The 14,827-nt window shown below is 37.4% G+C and overlaps 1 protein-coding gene across 1 annotated transcript in view; it reads left to right on the top strand.

Annotated features, from left to right (window-relative positions):
* The window catches only part of ADSS2 (adenylosuccinate synthase 2), a 58,878-nt gene that overhangs the window by 32,969 nt on the left and 11,082 nt on the right, over window positions 1-14,827 (top strand). The window contains exons 2-5 of the mRNA XM_032217165.1: window positions 7,398-7,500; window positions 9,670-9,738; window positions 10,926-10,976; window positions 12,824-12,890. Coding sequence (XP_032073056.1) covers window positions 7,398-7,500; window positions 9,670-9,738; window positions 10,926-10,976; window positions 12,824-12,890 — 290 coding nt within the window. The remainder of the gene's footprint in view (window positions 1-7,397; window positions 7,501-9,669; window positions 9,739-10,925; window positions 10,977-12,823; window positions 12,891-14,827) is intronic.

The following is a 14,827-nucleotide window of genomic DNA, read 5'->3' as shown; positions in this document are numbered from 1 at the left end:
CTTTGAGGGGGCGCTAAGGGATCTAGACTAAGGTGACCAGATTTTAACATTGGTAAAGCGGGACAGCATTGACGGGAGGGGGGTGGGCGTTCTTGATTAAAATTTTTTAAAAAATCGTGACTTTTTAAAAACCCTGAGGGATGTGGGGCAAATTGTTCACATGTGCATGCTCACATTTGTGAACCTGTAGGATTCACCACTGGTCCTAAGTCACTTTTTTTAGTGCTATTATAAATTGATTAGTCATTAAATGAACTGTTGTAAGTCAAGGACTACCTGTACTGTTCTAAACAAAAAACCTGTACCATATATCCCCATAACCATTAGTCTGATCAGCCCTTGTAACATATATCACAGCCTTCAAGATGGGGACATTTGCAATAGAAGATCAAAAAAGATAGTTTTCAATTATAGGCTGGAACCAGCATCTTGACTATTCTGACTCCCCACAACCCTACTTCCTGTTAATATAAAGAAATTAGGTGGGTACAATTACATATTGAATTCAAATTGACTTACAATCATGTGTTTGTGTGTGTGTGTGTGTGTGTATGTATGTACACAGTATATCTTATACATATAGCATTGTAAAGGTGAAATTTCCACCTATTGTAACTCATATACTGGGTTCCTAATTTTATCTAAGTTCCTGTTAATTTTAATGGTTTTATATTGCTGTTTTATTGTGTTGTAAGCTTCTCAGTATTACTTTGGATAGTAAGATGAGTAGCATGTAAATTTAATAAATAAATAAATAATACTCATTAATTTATCATACCTATCTATAGATAAGCGCAAAAAGCAATTAAACAAGCATTTTCAAGAGGAGAAAAGTATCTTGAGTCTAAAAGATAACCTCTTGGGATTAGTCGCAAAAGGCTTGAATGTTCTGCCAGTTCCCTTTTGTTTTGAATTATGCTATCCTGATGGGCAATAGTCTTCAAAACATGTAATTAAATATAATGAACAGAAATACTGTTCTAAAGATAGAAAAATATATTGCTCCTGAAACTCTCTTTGTAAACTGTTTATCAACACTAAGGTACCCATAGCTGTAGTTTCATAGCAAGTTTGTTGAAAACTTTATTTCATATTTTTTGAAATTGAAATGATCCCCAACTAATCAAGCAAGGCAGAAATGTATGATATTCTAATAAAGAAAAATAAACCTCAATGGACTCAATGGGAATTGTTTTAACTAAGTGAGCAGAAGATTAGTCCTACTAACAAAACTCATGAATTTGGAATACAGAGTACAGAATTCATATTCTATATTGTGGCATACAGAGCTATTCCTGTCAGCCATGTGAATGTTACAAGGCTAGCATACTGTGGAACACTTTCTCCCCTGTTTGCTTCCACAGGCGCTTCTGCTATGCATTTCCAGGTTGACCAGAGGCTAAAGAAAACAGGAATGTCATACATCACTGCAGAATATATACATAATATCAGCTGCTAATCCATATCTCACTATTTTTTTGCATCTGCTCCCCAGTATTTTTTTCAGGAGCCTGATAATTTAACAAAAAGTGCTTTTCCAAGCTTAACCAGTAAGTGGTCAGAAAAGATCCTTCTGCCTTAATTAACCCAGGTAATTGTTGCAAGCACAAAAGTATGCTGTTAGATATTGCACAATAGGTATGCAAGATCTTTATTCCCTTGTCAATTGCCTTTATTAAGGTTTGCTTCCTTAAACTGCTATTAGTACTATTACTACTATTAATAGTAAAAGAAGACAAGCTCCACCTTTGGAAAACAATATGCCTATGAATGAAAATATGTGTGTGTGTGTAACTAAACAGGCAGGCATGCCAAGTGCACAGGACAGGCAAGAATTTACCAGGGGCTTCTTAATTAGGGGTGGAGGGAGATGGATCTCAATTCAGGACCGCGCGAGGGAGTCCTGTTCTTTCAAGCAAGAATTCTCAAAGAGCAGTTGCTGCCGCGAACGAAAAGCAGCTTTTAACCCCAAGTGCAATGCCACGAATGTCACTATTTCCATCCGAGTCGCCACTGCAATCCTTGCACCCCGGCAAGAAAGAGGAAGCGGGAAGAAAAAAATAAATAACCACCCTCCCAAGCAGCTGGAGCTTGCAAAGTGCGACGTTGCAATGAGGGTCGTACTCCTGACCCTCTAAATCTCTTGGGAAACTCCTTCGCAGCCATGGGGGGGGGGCATCCTGTCACGGGAGCAGCCCCACTGACGGGAGAACGATGGGACAGCTGCGGAAAGGCTCAAGGAGGGGGTGGATTGACAGCAAGGGTCCGTACCGCTGCTTGCCTTAAAGCTCTCGCCTAGCCGAACTCTGGGGTTGCAGCCGCTGCTCGCCGTTCCCTCAACTTGGATTTTGCGCTTTAATCAGTGGGGTGCATGCTGGGAGGAATCTCTCCTCTCCTGGTACGCACCTCACTGCCTAAAGCACTTCCTCTCGCCCGCCCGATCTCTGCTGCGGGCGAAAGAGAGCAAGCACTCCACTGAAAGCACTTTAATCAGTGGGGTGCGTGCTGGGAGGAATCTCTCCTCTCCTCCTGGCACGCATCTCCCTGCCTAAAGCGCTTCCTCTCGCCCGCCTGATCTCTGCTGCGGGCAAAAGAGAGCAGTTTAATCAGTGGGTGCATGCTGGGAGGACAGGAGAGATTCCTCCCAGCACGCACCCCACTGAAAGCGCTGCCTTAGACTTAGTGTGGATGGGCGGGGGAGCGAGCGACAGCAGATGGGCGGGGGAGCGAGCAAGCTATAAAAGCGGGAGTTTTTGAAAACTGCGCGGGGCGCGGGACAAATGGTAGAAAAGCGTGCCTGTCACGCTGAAAGCAGGACATCTGGTCACCTTAATCTAGACATCACTATGACAATCCTGAGGGACCATGGGTTCTTGGTGAACCTGGCCAAAAGCCACCTCCACCCATCCACTAATCTAATCCACCTAGGGGTTCTGATAGATTCAGAGGAAGGCAGGGTTTTTCTGTCATCAGAAAGAGAACTCTCCTTAAGACAGCTAGCTACCCAGGTAGTCACGGGAGGTAGGGTGTCCTTAGCCACTTTATCCAAACTGCTAGTTACCATGGTTTCCACCATTGGCATTGTCCCTTGGGCTCGCCTCCACACCAGAGACCTACAAGGGTTCCTTTTGCCTTTCCAGTGAAGGCTCAGGAGCTGTTCCCAGACCAAGGTTCTTCTCCCAGCAGAAGTCTCCCACTCACTGATCTGGTGGACGTCCCTGGCGATAACCCAGGGCGAAGTCTTCAGAATGGATGACAGTAACCACAGATGCCAGCCTGTTCACATAGAGAGGAAGTGGCACGCCTTAGATGTAAGGAGGGCTCTGAGGATTTACCTCAGAAGAACCCGGCCGAATAGAAAGTCTGAGGCCCTATTTGTCTCATTCCAACCGGGGTCTCTGGGCAAGAAGGTGACCTCCACCACCATAGGCAGGTGGTTGAGGACCTGCATTGCTACGGCCTACCAGTCTCAGGGCATACAGTCACCGAGCCCCATCACAGCACACTCCACAGGAAGTGCGGTCACCACTGTGGCCTGGGCAATGCAGGCGTCATTGACAGAGATATATAGGGAAGCCACATGGTCTTCCCCCTCACCCTTAGTGAGGAACTACAAGTTGGATACCTTTGCCTCGGCAGAGGCTTTGTTTGGTCGCAGGGTATTACAGGTGGTTCATAGGGCAGGGGACACACCCCACCAGGCTTAGTTTGGCCATGTTCCCTCAGTATGTGACCCTCCTTAGGGACATGTTAGCTTTGGTACATCCCATCCTGGATACTCCTCCCTTCACTATGGAGAAAGGGCGTTGGTAGTTACCTGATATGCCTCTTCTCATAGTGGGGGAGGAGTATATCCAGACCAGTCCTGACATGGTAATGTAACATGTGTTATGAGGGATGTTGCACTAATATGTTAAAGTTATAGCTCAATAAAAAGTTTTAAACCATAACAAAGGTCTGGAGTGGATGGCACGAGTCGGATAGAGTTCTTCGCCGATAACTGGGCAGTGCCTGGTGGACCAGGGGCATATCCCAAGAGCTTATCTGACTCAGTCCAATCAACGAGAGCATAAGGTCAACCCATCCTAGATACTCCTCTCCCACTATGAGAAGTGGCGTATCAGGTGAGTACCAACCCCCTTTTTCAGTTTTGCCATACGCCAAGAGGTTTCACAAAGCACGTAGCTCTAATGAAGGATTATCTCTATCTTTAGATAATAGTGGACAACTGTTTTGTGTGTATATAGGAGGGTATTTACACTCTGTTTTTTTTTGGATAGCACAACACGTCCAGTGGGGAATACTCAGAAGAATACTTCTGAGTTTCATGTTGGAATTAAATATTTTATTTTGGATGAATGGAAGAGAAAATATAAAATGAATTAATGAGATTCTCAGATAAAGTATAGACAGGTGCACAAGAAAGAGACTTTCTGAATTACGTGTGGTATTAAAGCATGTCAGAGATAATGTGGTCTATTTTTATAAATATTCCAATAAATAATACTGCATTGAAAAGTTGACTTTAAAATTTTTAGTACACTGTCAAATATTCAATGCTATCATAGTTTTAAGCCTTCTTTCTTGGCTTTCTTGGAGAATTTCAATGGCCATGCTGAAGTTACTACTTACAAATACTCCTTGACCTAGGATCATAATTGAGCCTGGAATTTTGATTGTAAGTTATTGTAATAATTAAACGAGACACCCACATGGCCACCTAGCTCAATGACTACAGTCCCAGATCTCTCACTTGTGATTGTTAAGCAATTATGCAGGTTAGGCAAAATTGCTCCCTACGAAGATTCAGGAAGCTTTCTTCTATGGGCAGAAGGAAATTGCAACTTTGGGCTAGAAAACAGAAACTTGGATCTTTGTGATCTGAACTTATTTTTCTCCAGTCCAGTACTGGAGTTTTCTTCCCCTCTGTGCACAGAATGGCTGTGTGAGGGTCGATGAGGGGCAAAATCAATCTGACAGGCAGTCCTTCCATTTTGAAAGACAACTGGCAGGAAAAGTCCATGCCAAGTGAGATTTTGGCACTGCGGATTTGTTGCAAGAAGCATTTGTTGCCAGCCTGGCTCCAAATGTCCCTTGCTGCAAGCACCTCATGCCACACTTTTTGACAGTAACATGGCTGCTGGCCAGAGGGATTCCATCTCATGTGAGGTTAAACCAGTCTGGAGGCAGACAATCTTCCACTCCCAGAAAAGCTGCTGAAAACTGTTTGTCCCAAAATGGATGCTAGTGGACCTTTTTTCAGTTAGCCCACTTCCCTCCCAGAGCCAGAAGCAAATGGCAGTGGCTTGTGCCCTTCCCTCATTGACTTTCTTATGGAAGCGGCTGGCAGGGAAGATTTCAAATGTGATCCTATGATCACAGAGTGCTTAGAAACCCATTGTAAGTGTGAAAGTTTGCCAAGAGCCCAGATCTCTCTCACCTAACTGCAGGGACACTGCAATGACTGTAAACTTTAAGCATGGGTCATAAGTTTCTTTTTTCAACATCATAATTTTAAACCGATGTTGACTGAATGGTCGTTAAGCAAGAATTACAACAATTCAACAATACATGTATCCCATCATGACCATGGAACCTTTCTTAGTAAACCCTAGCACCTCACTGATTTGGAAGGGAACTTTTCACCTTTCTGCCCTCGGTTAGAAACCCAAAACTCTAGGAGGTAGGCTGTCCACTGTTTAGTAGTCCTCATAGTCTGGAAATTATTTCTTATTTTGAGTTTGGATTTTCCTCTATGTCACTTTCCCATTGATTCTTTCTGCCCTTCGATGTTATCTAGAACAGTGTTTTTCAACCACTGTGCCGCGGCACACTAGTGTGCCGTGACATAGTATAAGGTGTGCCGTGGGAAAAACACTTTATATATAGTCAATATAGGCACAGAGTTAAATTTTTTTAACATTTTCTAATGGTGGTGTGCCTCGTGATTTTTTTCATGAAAAAAGTGTGCCTTTGCACAAAAAAGGTTGAAAAACACTGATCTAGAATAAATACACACGCTTTGGGGGGAGAGCTATTCAAGTACTGACTGCTATCTTGTCTCCCCTTAATTATTTCTTTTGTAGTCTAAATGTCCCCCTTATCATTTTTATCAGCTGGTAGAGGACTTACATGAAGAACTTGGGGAGGTGGGGTAAAAATGCAGTTTTGCTATATTTTCTGTATTTCTTGGTAGGTCTTTTTTATTATTATTAACTGTAATATCCTTTTGGAAAGCTTGTTGAAATAGAATGGGGAGGGCAATGTTTTTACAGTTGTTTGTATCGCATCCAGAAAACAGTGGGGACTGTTTTTTGATACCTGATGTCTCGGCACATAGGACCCCTGTGAAGATACAACTATTTTATTGAGCTTTTAACTCTTATGATTTTAGTATTTGTTTATCTTTAATTTTAATTTGTATTGATAACTTTCATTCTGTTTTTCTTAATTTTTCTAGTTTGTCTTGAGTGCTTACTCGAGCATTAAGGCAAGCTATAAATCAAGTAAGGTAGCTATAAAAGTAATTATTGTACTCCTCCATGCTTTTATTTTTTGATTGTTGCTGTTATTATTATGTGTGTCTATTTGTGTGTATTTCTTTTAGCAGAAATATTAGTTTTGATGGCCAACTTGCACAAGTGGTTTACTGCACAGTCCCTACTGTAGTTGTTCCATGAAAAGTTGCTCTATTTTAATGCTACATTCATTTGTTTATTTAGATGCTGCCCAGACAATAACTAACTAACTTCAGATTGACTCTTGGCAGCTCACAGTAAAAGATAATGTAAAAACAACAATATACATAAAAGAATAAACAGATGTGAATGATAATTGTTAATGAGCAACATGCTAATTCATAGTTCAACCAGCACCTGGATGACATCTGCTACAGGAATACCTAAAACAAATAGCAAATACATGCTCCACTTTGCTAAGCATTATATTCAATTCTGATTTGCATAGACCACAAACTATAGACAAAGCCTTTCACTTTTCTTATAGATATTTCTGATTTCTGGAGGAACCCATTAGAAATTCTGGATCCAAATGCATATATTTAAAAACTATTAAATTAATGGAAGTGTCAGTGCTTTAAAGGATGAGATCTTTCTTTCATTAAAATAACCCACTACAGTCCTAAATTTATTTCAACTTATTGTCTCCGGTAATAATTTTACTTTCTTATTAATACACATATAAATGAAAAGACAGATTGGAAGAAGCAGTCAAGTGAATATCACTGCACTCAAGAATATTCATATTTGTTTTTTGTTACTAAGATATCTGTCTTCTAGCTGTAAAAAAGGGCATTGAAAGAATCAAAGTATCTTCAGTGAAAATATAATTTTTTAATATTTGTTTTTAAATAAAGCTAACATTTTTATTTTTATCAGGGAGGCAATAATGCTGGACATACAGTTGTTGTAGATTCTGTGGAATATGATTTTCATCTGTTACCCAGTGGTATCATCAATCCAAAAGTCACAGCATTTATTGGTAAGTGATTTTTTTTACTACTGTACAAACATACCATTCTTGAAGTTTCCTCAGTGTTTATGAAAATTTTGAAATACATTGTTCAGTAACTACAGTGAGGAAATACATGAGGACATATCTCACTTTCTGCAATATTTATCCAAATAAAGAAGGAAATACACTTTTCTAGACACCACCCATGTTAGTGGTATCTATGGAAATGATTTGTTTATTTTTGTTTATTCACAGGACCACACTATTTGTAGTTCTACTTCTGATGTGTAGCTTGATTTATAACAAGATGCGAAAAGTTAATACATCATTGAAACAATGCTAGGAAACCTCTCAAGTTAAGAGAGGAAAAAACAAAAAGTATCTTTATTGTATTTGGATATTGCTGTTGTTTTTAATTCCCTGGGTGAGTCTAATGCTAGTTTTGGGAGGAGGCTTTGTTAGACAAAACAATTTTATTATGCAATAAGTTGCTGATGGTAAGATTCCCCCCCTCCCCCCAAAAAATGCTCTTATAGGAAGAGCAAGCAAAAGCTAATAAAAGGAATTGCAGAGCTCTTGCTGTGTGCCACAGGGTGATCCATTTTGGCATTAGAATTCAGGGTTGAATGAGTTACCATCTGTCTTCCCTAGCAAATGTAACTGAAATGCATAATGGAAAACAGGAGTGTATTTTTTCCTCTTCTGAGTCATTCCTATTTCCCTACATGAATATATTTTTCTATCTGCTTTATACATGAAAAATCAAGTTTTTATTGGTTAAAATGCACAAATAACAGGTCACCTATGTCTAAGTAAGTTCCCTATATCTATTGGAACATTTACAAGTAAAAATCACGATACCCACTCATGCAAGTCTGACAGTAGGGCAGGCAGAAGCCAAATACATTCTTCAAATAGTAGATGTATTCAGCAGCACTATGTTATAGAGGAGCCCACCCTAACTTTACATTCCTTTAGCTGTCTTGGACTACAGCTCACCTTATCTTCAACCATCACAATAGACGTTGCAGTGTGAAGAATCTGTAGGGACAACTTTCAGGAATACCTGCAAACATAGCTCCTCTTTTTGAAACATAACAGCAATTACACCACAGAGATTTAAGAAAATATGTCTTGCTTAAAATTCCCATAATGGCATCTATAAGAACCAATGCACCCATCTACCGCTGTCCTACACAATGAGAAGCTGGCACAGTATAAAGCAAAGAGTTACACTATTCGTTTTATTTGGAGAAAATATATTTTGACTTTACAGAGATACTTTAGACATTCTTAGAAATTTAAAATGCCAGTGGAAGGTTCTGGCTTGTCTAATAGGAAGACAAAGTTAAGTTGGTGCTTATAATTGTGGGGAATGAAAACTGGTGGAATTTTTGCCTTTTACACAGTGGTTGCTACGGATCATATGAACCATGTAATAAATGATATACCCCTATGTGGCAGCAATTTTGTGAGAGCAGTCACAAAATTGGGGAGGGGGGCAAAATCAGGCACAAAGCATTGTGGGACACTATGGAATACCTAAAAGTAATATTATATTATTTATCCCCAACATATGGGAAGGCTACTTTAGATTCATTTCTATTTATCTGTTGTTGTTTTGGGGAAGAAAGAAGTTTTAAATGCAGGGTTTTTTCTTTCTTTCAAAATTACCATTAATGTGGTAGTTTAAAATGTTGATGGCAATAACCTGCAAAAAAAAAAAGTATACATACCATTGAAGTAATTCCAGGTTAAATTGTAAGCTCTGATACAAGTAATAAGTAGAGGTTAGTTCATATTAACCAGCTATAGTGTAAAAGTAAGATTTTCAAACTCTTTGGTCTGTATCCAGTGGCTGGTTTATGCTGTTTGAGACTGCTTACTCTTAGGTCTCCACATTTGTGTTAATTTCTCTATTGAATGAATAACCACCCTACCATACCTGTATTATCCCAGAAGTTCTGGAGCTTCAGTGGAGGAGCAATTGGGAGAGAGGGTGAGAAAGTAAAATGACAGTGCTTTGCTTTGTGTGAGAATAAGTACTTCCTTGCAAACCAAAATCACCAATATGATATATGATATCATATATATGATATATGTAATAGTATTTGTATTATTTTATCATACTTCAAACTGTGATCTTTGGAAGAGAGCTCACATTTTTCTGAACTTTTTAAAAATATTTTTCTCCAGGGAATGGTGTAGTAATTCATCTGCCAGGATTGTTTGAAGAAGCAGAGAAAAATGTTAAAAAAGGAAAAGGTGAGAATATCTTGGTAAGCTACAATTTGAAGTAGTTCTCATGGTCTCCTCACAACAGTATACTAGAACTGAGTGTTTCAGTTGCTGTTCCAAGGTGCTGTTCTCATTCAGTTGCCTTATATTCAATTAGCAATTTGATAAACAATTCCCTTTGGCTTTTTAAAAAGAAAATATTTCTTTCATGCAGCTAATATCTAACAGTACAGTGCTCCAAAATGGAAATGATGTTAGTATGATACTAAATTAGATAATCCTTAGCTCTGTGTAACGAAGTGAGCTCCTGTTACATGTCCCAGCTTCTGCCAACCTAGCAGTTTGAAAGCACGTAAAAATGCAGGTAGAAAAATAGGAATCACCTTTGGTGGGAAGATTCTGTGCACCTTTGGCGTTTAGTCATGCCGGCCACATCACCACGGAGGCATCTTCAGATAGTGTTGGCTCTTCGGCTTTGAAATGGAGATGAGCACCGTCCCCTAGAGTCGGGAACAACTAGCACATATGTGTGAGGGGAACCTTTACCATTATCTTTAAATTAGATAATATCCAATAGCACATTGTGAAAAAAAATAGAAATATAGACATTCGAAAAATATAGAAACACATATAGAAAGTGGAAGAACAGACTTATCTGAACCAATTTTCAAAAGCATCCCACAGTTCTGTTCTCTAACTTTATCAGCTAGGAAGGTTTTTCAGAGCAGTTTTGAAAGACATAGAATTTGCGGAGGAAAGGACGTCTTACTGCTTGAATACAAGTTCATTGATGTGATGTTAGAAACCCCACCCAGGTTTTTAGTAAAGTTCAAGGTTTAGAAATTTCATTGTGCCACTATGAAAATGGCACATTTTAGAATGGATTTTTAAAAAATTAAAGACCTCAACTGCGGTAGCAATATATAGTTTTCTTGACAGCAATATGGAAATGGTTTGCTGCTGATTTTCTCTGGGATTTTTCCTTTTTCCTTTCTGCTCTAGCTTAAAGGCCTGGAATTCCCAAATGATCTCCCAACCAAGCACTAACCTGGACTGATACTTCATAGTTTTTTTGAGATAGGCTCAGATGATTAGAAGAAATGCTATGCATACTTGAGTGTAATAACAATTTGACTTTGGAGAATATGCATGGGATTGTATTATTAAACACTGACAAATAAAATTAATGAGTATACCTAATATTTCTTCACAAGGTTTAGAAGGCTGGGAAAAAAGGCTAATTATATCGGACAGAGCCCATATTGGTAAGTAATTATGTATAGTTCTTTACTAAGTCTTCAGAAGTTATGATTACTGGATGAACTACTTATCAATTCTTAAAGTATTTGTTGCAATTCCAAATGCCATATTTTTGGATCTGCAGTATCCTAGGACATTCAGGAGAAAATATTAAGTTAATGCCTCAAGCCATTTTTTTCTGATTATACTTCATCTCACTGAGATTTTGATTCTAAAATTAGCTTAGTGTTGTAGAATCAAATGCTGGCTTTTGTCATTTTAAAATAACTTTTTCAACAGGGTCATTCTTCTCTCCAGTTAGTTTGGCAACTAAATTGCTTAGCCAGGGAATACTGCCTATTCCAGGCTTATTTCTGCATTCACATTCTTAGCATCAGATTCACATAACAAGTGCTGACTTTGATTACATTGTTTAACCAAATCTTGACTCAAGCAGATATCTTTTCATCAGAAAAAAATTGAAAGTAATTCTTTAGCACCTTTCACTCAGGCAATCAGTTGCAATGAGAATTTTTTCAAGAAAAATAAAAATTTAGTCAAGAAAAAAATGGTATTCTGGGAAATGTAGGCTTCCAAAAGTATCATTTGCTTATTGTGTACTGTGAGTACTATAATTAGATTAGGTAGATTAACAGAGTTGGAAGGGACCTTGTAGGTCATCCAGTCCAACTCCCCCCCCAAACAGGAGACTCTACACCATCCCTGACAAATCTCCCCTTGAAAACCTCCAGTGATGAAGCTCCCACAATGTCTGAGAGCAAGCTGTTCCATTGGTTGATTGCTTTCAGTCAGAAAATTTCTCCTTATTTCTAGGTTGAATCTCTCCTTGGTCAGTTTCCATCTATGATTCCTTATTTGGCCTTCAGATGCCTTGGAAAATAGCTTGACCCCTTCCTCTCTGTGACAGCCCCTCAAATATTGGAAGACTGCTATCATGTCTCCCCTGGTCCTTCACTAGACAAGCCATATCCAGTTCCTGTAACTGTTCTTCATATGTTTTAGTCTCCAATCCCTTAATCATCCTGGTTGCTCTTCTATGCTATATATAATGCTACTATGATGTATATAATGCTATATATAATGCTACATATAATGCTACTATTTTGCTACTATAATTAATGAGGAAAATTTGCCTGCTCGTACTGTAAACGGTCTGAGTCCCAAGATCATAGTTACCCATTCATTATTGATTAGGATTATGTGCCATTAAGTTGTTTCAACCCTACAGTTCATATAAGATAGATTTTCTCCAGGACAGTTATCATTTCTGAGAAGCCTCATTAAATATTTATTGTTTAACCATGGGTAAGGAATCAACAGTCTGCCATCTGGAAAGCTTCTTGTTCTGATTCGTGACATCTCATCCACACCACTTCATTAAATAGGCTTTTAAAAGTTTTCCACTGGCTATGCAAGAATGATTTGGGTGTGGATTGTTAACTAAAGAGAAAAGTTGGAACTAAGCAATCATTACAGCCCATGAAAGGGTTTTTTATAATGTTAATTTCAGAAGGTTCTTTGTTTTACCGTATGTTTGTATATGAAATTGCAGTGGAAAGGCTCACCAATTTAACTGAGACTGTTCACAATTGTCACATTATTAGATTCTGCTTGAGAAGGAGTTTTAAAAAATATTGAAAAATATTTTTATTTGCAGCACAGTACAATATAGTTTACAATTGCCGCATTTCCAGTTTTGCCAAATTAGAATGTTTAGTTTATAAACAATTTTTCTTCTGGTGTTTTCTGCTGGATCTTTTGAATAGTTAATTGTTAAGAAAAATCCAAAAGGAACTCCAAAATGTAAATTTGTATAGAAGTCCATTCATTTTGTACTCTTGAAATTCCTTAGTATTTGACTTCCACCAAGCTGCTGATGGCATTCAAGAACAACAAAGACAAGAGCAAGCAGGGAAAAAGTATGTTGTACTTTGTCAAATATCTTACTCTTTTTAATGTCATGAAAGGTCTTTTTTGGTCAATCCTACCAGAATATTTAAGGACATTTTATAATAAGACGATTCAAAACCTGTTTATAGGATGTCTGAAACATCTATAAATTCCTACTTATTTTTGTCTATTGATGAGGCAGGAAGTTTAAAGGTTTAAAAAGTAAGATTTTTCGGCAACCCAAATTGTACAATCAAAATACACGCAGTATATGTTTTGTTCAGTAAACTTGGTTTTAAATTTTAAGCCTCAACCTCGAGGCTTACATATAACTCAAGGAATATATTAGAAAAACTCTCTGTTTTCTAATGTTGAATATGATTGTAAAGATCAGTTACCTGTTAAGAATATAATAAATCTTGTTCTTGATCAATGATAGAAAATATGTCCGAAACTTCAGGATCAGAATGCAACATGTTGTTGTAAACAGTGCATTCTAGAGATTAAGAACTCTGAACTAAACTTAATACATACAATCATGAAATCTTGTTCAGAATCAGGAAAAATAGCTCTTATTAAATAAAATTGTTTAAGAGTCTAACTATGAAAGTGTTGAAATGGCAGCAATAATCATTAATGATGTATACAAGGAGGAAAGGGTCAGCACTCTTTGTTTGCTTGTTATTTTATTTGTGTATGTTTCTATCTGTCATGCCAAAAACAAATGATCAAATTTGTAGGTTTTTTTTTACTCTTCCTTCACATACAGTAACAAAATATACAAAAAATTGATTTTAGTTTCATCCATGCAGTGCCAAACAATTTTTTCAAATATTTAATAAGTCCATTTAAAAAACACCATCGCCATCCTGATGGATTCCCTTTAAACATGTAAAATAAAAATACGGAAAACTGCTTTTTATCATAATATAGGAAGAGGCGATATCAGATTATTGATGATTTGGTATTTTTTGTATGGGTATTAAATTGTTCCATGCAAAAATCCTATAACAACAACTCTGTCTAGTTTTGTTTTTAATATTTGCTATGTTTTAAAATGTAATTTATTTGAATAGAAAGCTTTTTTGCTACTGATACCAAATAATGACAAAATATAATCCAGTTGCACCTACAAATTGGCAAATATATTTTTACCATTTATTTAATATTTACTATACTAATATTTATTAATTACTAAGATTTTTTGCTGGAATAAGGGTTCCCTGTGATGTCACACTTACAATGACAGAAGCATAGATAAAAGATTGGTTTTGGGGGTTGGGGTTTTTTTCTCTTCAATATCTGAGTGAAGACTCAGTTGTTAAAATGTAGTAATTGTAAACCCCATATATTAGAATCTTTTATTCTTAATTTACATTGTCTTAGAGCATTAAGCTTTTATTGAATATTGGTACAGATCAGCTGAGTAATATTATAGCAATTTGGTACAAAATATAGCGAACTCTTTCTGTTTTTTATAGCAGCTGAGATCATACATTACATTAATTCAGTATGTGCTTTGTCTGATTTAGGCTTAGAATGATGTGCGAATACAGACATTGTGGTTTGAGATCCAACATTTATGTTAGTTTATTCAAATTATTGTTAAAAACCTTAGTTTAGTACAATATATAAACTGCTTCCTTTATTTGTGGTTAGAGGCCAAAAGCTGAATAATTTGAGGGTCAGGTGTGGATCTAGATAACATAGATGTATGTCCTATATACTGTAGGATTTAGGACAATAAAACTTTACTTCCAAATGTGAAAGAAGACTTTGTAACCACTCTGAATGAGAATATCTATATAATTTTAATTTGAATAACCTTAAAATTCAACAGTGTTGCAAATTGTTTTCACACTGCTTTATGTTAAAGCAATCTGTAACATGCTAATAATCACACTATTAAAATTCAGTGAAATCTATGTAAAATTTGTGTAAATTTTCAAGTAATGTAAAATGTGTA

This window comes from Thamnophis elegans, chromosome 4 (genome assembly GCF_009769535.1).
Source record: "Thamnophis elegans isolate rThaEle1 chromosome 4, rThaEle1.pri, whole genome shotgun sequence".
NCBI lineage: Eukaryota > Metazoa > Chordata > Lepidosauria > Squamata > Colubridae > Thamnophis > Thamnophis elegans.
Note: the sequence above shows the minus strand (reverse complement) of the source record. Positions and strands in the feature narration are given on the sequence as shown.